Source organism: Takifugu rubripes, chromosome 2 (genome assembly GCF_901000725.2).
Source record: "Takifugu rubripes chromosome 2, fTakRub1.2, whole genome shotgun sequence".
Classification (NCBI taxonomy): Eukaryota; Metazoa; Chordata; class Actinopteri; order Tetraodontiformes; family Tetraodontidae; genus Takifugu; species Takifugu rubripes.
In genome coordinates this window covers 14,767,231-14,777,847 of record NC_042286.1, presented here as the reverse complement: position 1 = coordinate 14,777,847, position 10,617 = coordinate 14,767,231, and the positions used below count along the sequence as shown (strand labels likewise).

General features: G+C 54.4%; 1 protein-coding gene across 1 annotated transcript in view; it reads right to left on the bottom strand.

Annotated features, from left to right (window-relative positions):
- galnt16 (UDP-N-acetyl-alpha-D-galactosamine:polypeptide N-acetylgalactosaminyltransferase 16) overlaps positions 1–8,442 on the bottom strand; it is a 22,600-nt gene extending 14,158 nt beyond the window's left edge. Inside the window, exons 1-3 of the mRNA XM_029828358.1 lie at positions 7,947–8,442; positions 293–474; positions 1–3 (exon numbers count right to left, since the gene is read on the bottom strand). The exon at positions 1–3 is cut by the window's left edge and continues 96 nt beyond it. Of these exons, the coding sequence (XP_029684218.1) occupies positions 1–3; positions 293–474; positions 7,947–8,153 (392 nt within the window). The 5' untranslated portion in view covers positions 8,154–8,442. The remainder of the gene's footprint in view (positions 4–292; positions 475–7,946) is intronic.
- Positions 8,443–10,617: the final 2,175 nt, after the last annotated feature.

Sequence of the window (10,617 nt, the reverse complement as noted above, 5' to 3'; positions counted from 1 at the left end):
CACCTGCAGGGAGGAGAGGGAGTCCAGCACATCAGCTCACCGGCAGCTTCAGGGAGGCCAAGCAGCACCTCCAGCTGTGCAGTCCCCTCAGCAGGGAACAGCAGGCGGCCTGGTTCAGCTCAGGTTTGTGGACCTGACTGGCTGCTCGTTCCTAGGAGCCTCAAGAGCCGGTGTTCCACGGGGACACTGGCACTTTGGCTCTCATTCACCAGATGATGAAACATGTTTGGTGGTTCCATTGACCAGGAGCTGTAGTGAGCTCCGTCCTGGATGAAGGACGGAGGCAGATTACCTGTAGTGCCGGGTGTCTCTGATGGCGCGCTCGCCGCCCAGGCGGTCGCTCTCCTGCACGTTGAAGGCATGGTCTCGGTAAGGGTCGTCCCCCGGCTTCAGCAGCTTCCTGCTCAGATAGTCCTTCTCATCGAAGGAGCCCAGCAGCTTCCCCTGCTGCTCAGCTCGCGGCAGCTGGGTCACCTGCAGGAGGATGAGGAGGGATCAGACGAGCAGAGCAACATCTGGACCAACATCTGGCCTCAGGAGCGTGTGTCACGTGCACGGATCCCAGGAGGAGGATTCTTTAAAGACTGGACGTCAACATGAAACACAAAATCAAAGCAGATCAGAGGCTCAAAGAGGAGGAGGGAGGAGGAGGAGGGAGGTCCCTGCAGCCTTGGGAAAGGTTGGTGTCGGACTCAGGAAACGGCCCGGTTCAGATGAGACTGACCTCATTCTGACGGCTTCCAGGACTGAACATCCCAGAGAAACAGCCGTCACCAAGGAAACAACTGAAGAAGGGAGACGAAGGCAAATGTGGTGAAGGTGGCCGAGCGTCCAGCAGCTCCCAACGCCTGATCCAGCTCAAACGGACTGAGCCAGAACCTGGATGGTTCCAGACACGCCTTCAGACCGGGCCGCTCCGGACAACTGCTGGCTCACCTTCACGTGCACTCACAACCCATCCGGGCCTGAGATGAGACCCCTCATATGAGACGGATCAGGAATTCCCTAAAGAGGCTCCTCCCCTTTAAAGTCTTCATCCCAAATAAAGGCTGAAAACGTGGAATGTGATGATTCGGCTGCTTCTCCCAAAATAATGAATTCATCATGACTGTGATTTCAACCGGGCTGAGACGCTGACGGGTCCGGAGGAAGGTCAGTCCGGGCGGGAATGGTCTTACTGGTGGGAGAGAGGAACCGGGAGCCAATCACATCCGGAGAAAACGATCAGCTGAGCTGTCAACAGTTGCAATGATCCCACAGTTGATCCCAGTTGATCCCAGTTGATCCCTAATCAACATGAGCCAGAGGTTCTACTTCCTGTCTCGCCTTTAATATTCAGACCTTCTAACTCTAATTAGTAATTACACAGAAACATGTAATTACAGTATTTACCCACACAAAAGCACATTTTATTACAACTTATGGACAAACGTGTGGGAAGAGAGCTGGAGCAGCATTAAGGCCTGTCTGTCTGCCTGCCTGCCTGCCTGCCTGTCTGTCTGTCTGCCTGTCTGTCTGTCTGTCTGTCTGTCTGCCTGTCTGCCTGCCTGTCTGTCTGTCTGCCTGTCTGTATGCCTGTCTGCCTGTCTGTCTGCCTGCCTGTCTGTATGCCTGTCTGTCTGTCTGTCTGCCTGCCTATCTGTCTGTCTGCCTGCCTATCTGTCTGCCTGTCTGTCTGCCTGCCTGTCTGTCTGTCTGCCTGCCTGCCTGCCTGTCTGTCTGTCTGCCTGTCTGCCTGCCTGCCTGTCTGTCTGTCTGTCTGTCTGCCTGTCTGTCTGCCTGCCTGTCTGTCTGCCTGCCTGCCTGTCTGTCTGTCTGCCTGCCTGTCTGTCTGCCTGCCTGTCTGCCTGCCTGCCTGCCTGCCTGTCTGCCTGCCTGTCTGCCTGCCTGTCTGTCTGCCTCCCTGTCTGTCTGTCTGCCTGTCTGTCTGTCTGTCTGCCTGTCTGTCTGCCTGCCTGCCTGCCTGTCTGCCTGCCTGTCTGTCTGACACTGCTCCCTCTACGGACACGTGCGTGTGCATGGATGCCATATGACCCAGGCATGCAGATACATGCGGATATCTCCATGGCAACAATGTTGCTGTGATGTCAACAGTGTATACACGCAGCTTTAATGCCTCATATTTTATTCCATGAAACTAATGTTGAGGGTTTACAGGGATCCTCTGAGATCCCCGTTGGGATGCTACGTGCACTTATTCCCGTGCACGTAGCATCTAAACAGGGAATCGTTAGAAACCACTGATGTGGATCTGGAAGGTTGTTCTCACCAGTTCTGCTGCTGACTGGGAGGAGAACGGCACCACAACAGTGTTCTCTCTCTCTCTCTCACACACACACACACACACACACACACACACACACACACACACACACACACACACACACACTCACATCACGGGTTGAATTAATCCTAAACACACTTCATAGATTATGTCATCCAGCTGTTGAAATGACCTCATGTAGCTTTAACACAAGTTCATTATTTAACCAGGAGAGTCCAGAGAAAAGATTCACATTTTCTCCTAAAGCTTTTATTTCCTTATGACCATAAAAAGGAGTTTTAACCCAACAGGCTTCAATATGAATCACTGGCTGGGCTAATGTGAGCTAGCAGGTCACAAAGGGAGAAACATTCTAGCTAGCAAGACCAGCCAGAAGGGGAGCGCAGTCTGTCTGTCTGCCTGCCCGTCTGTCTCTCTGTCTCCCTGTCTGTCTCTCCCTCTCTGTCTGTCTCTCCCTCTCTGTCTCTGTGTCTGTCTCCCTCTCTGTCTGTCCCCCTCTCTGTCCGTCTCCCTGTCTGTCTCCCTCTCTGTCTGTCCCCCTCTCTGTCCGTCTCCCTGTCTGTCTCCCTGTCTGTCTCCCTGTCTGTCTGTCTCTCTGTCTCCCTCTCTGTCTGTCTCCCTGTCTGTCTCTCCCTCTCTGTCTGTCTCCCTGTCTGTCTCCCTGTCTGTCTCTCCCTCTCTGTCTCCCTCTCTGTCTGTCTCTCCAGTAGTTGTCTGTCTGACTGTTTTTCTGAACAAACTACAGAGGAGCCGTCACCTTGGTGACACGGTGGAACGACCCCAGTGAGCAAATAAAAGGGCAGAAAGTGAAGTCCCTGGGGTGGACTCTGTTCCTGGCTCTGCTGTTCTGGTCCAACAGAACTAAGTCCCTGGGGTGGACTCTGTTCCTGGCTCTGCTGTTCTGGTCCAACAGAACTAAGTCCCTGGGGTGGACTCTGTTCCTGGCTCTGCTGTTCTGGTCCAACAGAACTAAGTCCCTGGGGTGGACTCTGTTCCTGGCTCTGCTGTTCTGGTCCAACAGAACTAAGTCCCTGGGGTGGACTCTGCTCCTGGCTCTGCTGTTCTGGTCCAACAGAACTAAGTCCCTGGGGTGGACTCTGCTCCTGGCTCTGCTGTTCTGGTCCAACAGAACTAAGTCCCTGGGGTGGACTCTGCTCCTGGCTCTGCTGTTCTGGTCCAACAGAACTAAGTCCCTGGGGTGGACTCTGCTCCTGGCTCTGCTGTTCTGGTCCAACAGAACTAAGTCCCTGGGGTGGACTCTGTTCCTGGCTCTGCTGTTCTGGTCCAACAGAACTAAGTCCCTGGGGTGGACTCTGTTCCTGGCTCTGCTGTTCTGGTCCAACAGAACTAAGTCCCTGGGGTGGACTCTGCTCCTGGCTCTGCTGTTCTGGTCCAACAGAACTAAGTCCCTGGGGTGGACTCTGTTCCTGGCTCTGCTGTTCTGGTCCAACAGAACTAAGTCCCTGGGGTGGACTCTGTTCCTGGCTCTGCTGTTCTGGTCCAACAGAACTAAGTCCCTGGGGTGGACTCTGCTCCTGGCTCTGCTGTTCTGGTCCAACAGAACTAAGTCCCTGGGGTGGACTCTGCTCCTGGCTCTGCTGTTCTGGTCCAACAGAACTAAGTCCCTGGGGTGGACTCTGCTCCTGGCTCTGCTGTTCTGGTCCAACAGAACTAAGTCCCTGGGGTGGACTCTGTTCCTGGCTCTGCTGTTCTGGTCCAACAGAACTAAGTCCCTGGGGTGGACTCTGTTCCTGGCTCTGCTGTTCTGGTCCAACAGAACTAAGTCCCTGGGGTGGACTCTGCTCCTGGCTCTGCTGTTCTGGTCCAACAGAACTAAGTCCCTGGGGTGGACTCTGCTCCTGGCTCTGCTGTTCTGGTCCAACAGAACTAAGTCCCTGGGGTGGACTCTGTTCCTGGATCTGCTGTTCTGGTCCAACAGAACTAAGTCCCTGGGGTGGACTCTGCTCCTGGCTCTGCTGTTCTGGTCCAACAGAACTAAGTCCCTGGGGTGGACTCTGCTCCTGGCTCTGCTGTTCTGGTCCAACAGAACTAAGTCCCTGGGGTGGACTCTGCTCCTGGCTCTGCTGTTCTGGTCCAACAGAACTAAGTCCCTGGGGTGGACTCTGTTCCTGGCTCTGCTGTTCTGGTCCAACAGAACTAAGTCCCTGGGGTGGACTCTGTTCCTGGCTCTGCTGTTCTGGTCCAACAGAACTAAGTCCCTGGGGTGGACTCTGCTCCTGGCTCTGCTGTTCTGGTCCAACAGAACTAAGTCCCTGGGGTGGACTCTGTTCCTGGCTCTGCTGTTCTGGTCCAACAGAACTAAGTCCCTGGGGTGGACTCTGCTCCTGGCTCTGCTGTTCTGGTCCAACAGAACTAAGTCCCTGGGGTGGACTCTGCTCCTGGCTCTGCTGTTCTGGTCCAACAGAACTAAGTCCCTGGGGTGGACTCTGCTCCTGGCTCTGCTGTTCTGGTCCAACAGAACTAAGTCCCTGGGGTGGACTCTGCTCCTGGCTCTGCTGTTCTGGTCCAACAGAACTAAGTCCCTGGGGTGGACTCTGTTCCTGGCTCTGCTGTTCTGGTCCAACAGAACTAAGTCCCTGGGGTGGACTCTGCTCCTGGCTCTGCTGTTCTGGTCCAACAGAACTAAGTTCCTGGGGTGGACTCTGCTCCTGGCTCTGCTGTTCTGGTCCAACAGAACTAAGTCCCTGGGGTGGACTCTGTTCCTGGCTCTGCTGTTCTGGTCCAACAGAACTAAGTCCCTGGGGTGGACTCTGCTCCTGGCTCTGCTGTTCTGGTCCAACAGAACTAAGTCCCTGGGGTGGACTCTGTTCCTGGCTCTGCTGTTCTGGTCCAACAGAACTAAGTTCCTGGGGTGGACTCTGCTCCTGGCTCTGCTGTTCTGGTCCAACAGAACTAAGTCCCTGGGGTGGACTCTGTTCCTGGCTCTGCTGTTCTGGTCCAACAGAACTAAGTCCCTGGGGTGGACTCTGTTCCTGGCTCTGCTGTTCTGGTCCAACAGAACTAAGTCCCTGGGGTGGACTCTGCTCCTGGCTCTGCTGTTCTGGTCCAACAGAACTAAGTCCCTGGGGTGGACTCTGCTCCTGGCTCTGCTGTTCTGGTCCAACAGAACTAAGTCCCTGGGGTGGACTCTGCTCCTGGCTCTGCTGTTCTGGTCCAACAGAACTAAGTCCCTGGGGTGGACTCTGTTCCTGGCTCTGCTGTTCTGGTCCAACAGAACTAAGTCCCTGGGGTGGACTCTGCTCCTGGCTCTGCTGTTCTGGTCCAACAGAACTAAGTCCCTGGGGTGGACTCTGTTCCTGGCTCTGCTGTTCTGGTCCAACAGAACTAAGTCCCTGGGGTGGACTCTGCTCCTGGCTCTGCTGTTCTGGTCCAACAGAACTAAGTTCCTGGGGTGGACTCTGCTCCTGGCTCTGCTGTTCTGGTCCAACAGAACTAAGTCCCTGGGGTGGACTCTGCTCCTGGCTCTGCTGTTCTGGTCCAACAGAACTAAGTCCCTGGGGTGGACTCTGCTCCTGGCTCTGCTGTTCTGGTCCAACAGAACTAAGTCCCTGGGGTGGACTCTGCTCCTGGCTCTGCTGTTCTGGTCCAACAGAACTAAGTTCCTGGGGTGGACTCTGCTCCTGGCTCTGCTGTTCTGGTCCAACAGAACTAAGTCCCTGGGGTGGACTCTGTTCCTGGCTCTGCTGTTCTGGTCCAACAGAACTAAGTCCCTGGGGTGGACTCTGCTCCTGGCTCTGCTGTTCTGGTCCAACAGAACTAAGTCCCTGGGGTGGACTCTGCTCCTGGCTCTGCTGTTCTGGTCCAACAGAACTAAGTCCCTGGGGTGGACTCTGCTCCTGGCTCTGCTGTTCTGGTCCAACAGAACTAAGTCCCTGGGGTGGACTCTGTTCCTGGCTCTGCTGTTCTGGTCCAACAGAACTAAGTCCCTGGGGTGGACTCTGCTCCTGGCTCTGCTGTTCTGGTCCAACAGAACTAAGTCCCTGGGGTGGACTCTGTTCCTGGCTCTGCTGTTCTGGTCCAACAGAACTCTGGTCAAACGTCTGTGTGGTTCAGCAACATCAGCTTCTAAACTGTCTCAGCTGCTGCGAGTGCAGACGGTCGGACGCTGTGAGCAGCCTGAGCAGGTTAACCTGCTGAGTACTAGTCAACACTTCTAACCAGTCTGCTGCAGCAGCTGTGGGCAGCTGACGTGTGCTCACACCCGTGCAGGGTTAGGTTTAAGTTAGGGTTAGGGTTAGTGTTAGTGTAAAGTTAGGGTTATGGTTAGGGTTAAGTTAGGGTTAGGGTTAGTGTAAAGTTAGGGTTATGGTTAGGTTAGGGTTAAGTTAGGGTTAGGGTTAGTGTAAAGTTAGGGTTATGGTTAGGTTAGGGTTAAGTTAGGGTTAGTGTAAAGTTAGGGTTAGGTTTAGGTTAGGGTTAGGTTAGTGTAAAGTTAGGGTTAAGTTAGGGTTAGTGTAAAGTTAGGGTTAGTGTAAAGTTAGGGTTAAGTTAGGCTTAGTGTAAAGTTAGGGTTAGTGTAAAGTTAGGGTTAAGTTAGGGTTAGTGTAAAGTTAGGGTTAGTGTAAAGTTAGGGTTAAGTTAGGGTTAGGGCTAGTGTTAAGTTAGGGTTAGTGTAAAGTTATGGTTAGGTTAGGGTTAGTGTAAAGTTAGGGTTAGTGTAAAGTTATGGTTAGGTTAGGGTTAGTGTAAAGTTAGGGTTAGTGTAAAGTTATGGTTAGCTTAGGGTTAGTGTAAAGTTAGGGTTAGTGTAAAGTTAGGGTTAGGTTAGGGTTAAGTTAGCCGGGACTCTTATCGTGCTGAGATTGCTCAATATGACCTCAAGGACTGTGGTGACGCCTGGACACACATTATCGTTGGGTGATGGTGTTCCCACCATCCCAGCCAGCACTGAGGGATCAACTGAGGGATCAACTGAGGGATCAACTGAGGGATCAACCTGCAGCAGAAATCTACATCACAGCGCCACAGAAATACGGCAGCTTGTTGGAAACAGTCTCAGCTTTGTTCCGGCTGCTCAACAGGCCAATAATCCCTCCAGGTTCTGACTAAAAATCCTCAGATGAGGGAACCCGGTGGCTCGGAGCGAGCGGGCTCACCTGAGCGGGCTCACCTGAGCGGGCTCACCTGAGCGGGCTCACCTGAGCGGGCTCACCTGAGCCGACATGTTTGCTGCTTGTGTGAGACGCTGTTGCACCACGGAGGTTACAGCCAGGCTCAGAGACCACCACACCTACACCTGAGTGTTGATTGTCAACAAGGCAGCAGCCAGCAAATCCAGACCTGCCTTCACCCACAGGGTGGGTTAATGACAGCCTGAAGAGGCACATGTTCCGCCCGTCGGAGCGCCGGCGTGTTGGGTTCATGACAGCCTGAAGAGGCACATGTTCCGCCCGTCGGAGCGCCGGCGTGTTGGCGAGGCCTCTGCTGGACTCATGGGAAGCCTCTTAGGTCGAGTGGAGCTTCTCAGGAAGCGGAGCGAGGCAACAAAGGACCGCCAACAGGAGGAAGATGTGCTGGGAGCCAGCTGTGCATCATCACCACCATCTTCCTCACCTTCATCACACATGCACATCAACATGCAGCACACACTCTCCTGCAGTCCCCCCCCCTCCCCCCTCCCCCCTTTATCGAGCTCACTCACTATCAGCGGGATGGTCCTGTCGTCCCGGTGGATCTCCAGCCGACCGGACACAGCCTTCTGCCCGTGGCTCCTGCCGCGGGTCTGCGAAGCCGACGACGCCGCCGCCGCCGAGGACTGTGGCTTGTTGTCCTGCCACAGGTAATAAAAGGTGCCCAGGATCCACGCGACGGTTAGAATCGCGATGGCGTTGGCCCGAATCCTGCGCATGGTGAGCCCATAAGGAGGGCTCGGGAGGAGAGCCCGGATGATCAGGTCCGTCCACGGCAGAAGGTGCAGCTTCCCCCGCCGGCGATGTCTTGATCGAGGCGCAGACACACACAGACAGGCTGGCGGACAGACAGACAGGCGGGCAGGCAGACAGGCGGGCAGCTCCACCGTCTGTCCGCTCAAACAGGATCCTCTGGCGGAGCCTCTGCTGGGGATTTGCGCACTGACAGAGCCACGGTCCTAGCGCCGTGTCGTATCACACACACACACACACACACACACACACACACACACATGCGCACACTTGTTTCAGCTGCATGTAGGTGTGTGCGTGCCTGCAGGACGGGAAGGCATATTTATTTTCTTTCTTTTTTATTTGCGGACATTTTTCTGTTTGCTTGGCGCTCACGGAAGTTTTTACCCTTCAAACAATAAAGTCCTCATCTCAAATGTCTCCAACAGATCTCATCGTGTCTTTATTCCACAGTCTCTCTCATAAGCTGCTCTTGGTTGACTTACATTTCCTGACAGTTATTCAGTGGTTTCATATTTTTGCTCTTGTATTTGACAGCAGGAGCATTTTTATGCCCTTTACCCCCGAAACCTTTGGCCTGTGGCCCCTCCAGCGGCTGTGACCAGGACCTGGGCCCCCAGTCCAACCAGCAAACCAACAGACCTGCTGAGTTCTGTGGCTGCAGCTTCAAGCACAATAAACGGCCGTGAGAGCTCAACGTCTGCAGCTGTGTGGACGAAACGTTCACATCAAAGCCAAACTGATCAGTCTTTGAACTCAGCCTCATGAATAATCAACGACTTCTTCTCATTCTGCATATCTGCGACTCCGGAGGGACGTAAGACCAAAACCTCAGGATACATTCATGTGAGAGGGCCCCAGAGGAATCCAGCGGAGCGCTCACGTCCCGGGGGCCCGGCTCACGCCCCGGGGGCCCGGCTCACGTCCCGGGGGCCCGGCTCACGTCCCGGGGCCCGGCTCACGTCCCGGGGGCCCGGGGTGAAGCAACAGCCTGCAGCATGAGCTCATCCAACCCCTCCTAATGTGTGTGAGAGGCGTCCTGCAAAGTCGGGCCAACAGCATAAACACCAGGAATCAGGAATGTCCAGTGACCCTCATCAGTAACATCAGCACTCAGAAAGCTGATCCAGGGTCAGCCAGGCTGAGATCAATGATTGAGGGGAAATCCCCCGCCAGCTGTCCGCAGCGTTCCATCTGTCCTAATTTACGCCTAAACTCCCTGATGAAATGTGCGTTTATGGGCTTTTACGCTCATCTGCTTCCATTTCTCACATCCAGCGGGGGTGCGGTCTGGATTCACAATGTCAGGGATCGAATAAGATTGAGTGTTTTTGGAGCGCTGCTGTAGTTTTTAATCTCGTTTGAAAACTCCTATTGGTCCCACTGAGGAGAAGCATTATTCCACTGGTTGGAGCCTGGAACCAACACCCACTGACACGGCTGCTATAAATAACCTCCTCCGTCAGATTGAGCGGAGAGACGGGGCAGCAGGTCAGTCTTTGACCATCTTCCAGGTGGGGCTTGTTGTGTTTCTGGACTCTGCCACTAGAGGGCGACTGCAGAGGTCAGTAAGACAAGGGCGCTGCTGTTCCCTCTCCTCCATCATTACAGGGATCAGACCAACATCTGGCAGCCCAGAGCCAGATGTTGGTCTTCATTCGTATGGACAAGGACGTGTCCCTCAGAGCTGCTGCTGGAACAGCCCAAATCCCTCCGGCTCCATGGTATGAAAACAGAGCGAGTTGTTGGGCAGCGTCTCCAACTCCAACAGCGTGTGAACGTCCAACCCTCTGAGGGGGGGGGGGGGGGGGGGGGAGCTGCACATTCCCCCGTCGGGAAGGGAAAACCGAGGGATTCACCCCAGGAACGCCGGCAGACACACAGACCGACACAATTAGCTGTTCTCAGCCGGAGCTGCTCTAACGATCGGGAAGGAGATCAAGTGGATCACCAGGGTGGCTCTGAGAAACCAGGAGCCACCAAAACGGGCCAGAATTTGGGACAAGTGACCCCCGTGGGGGTGTAAAGGGAAAGGGGATCAGGCTCTGTGTGTGTGTGTGTGTGTGTGTGTTGTCAGGAACCATTTAATTGCACCAACACACACACTTGGCATTTCATGTAACCAGCCAAAGTTTTCAGAAAACACACACACACACGATTGAACTTGTTTGGTGCTTGATCATCACTGATACAGTCGGGGGGGGGGAGGGCTGACGCTCCACTATTATCACAATGGAATTCCTTAAAGGCTTGTAGGTGTGTGAGTCTGTGTGTGAGTGTGAGTGTGTGTGCGAGTGTGAGCGTGTGTGTGTGAGTCTGTGTGTGTGTGTATGTGTGTGAGTGTGTGCGCGAGTGTGTGTGTGTGAGCGTGTGTGCGTGTGTGTGAGTGTGTGCGTGTGTGTGTGCGTGAGTGTGTGTGTGTGTGCGCGA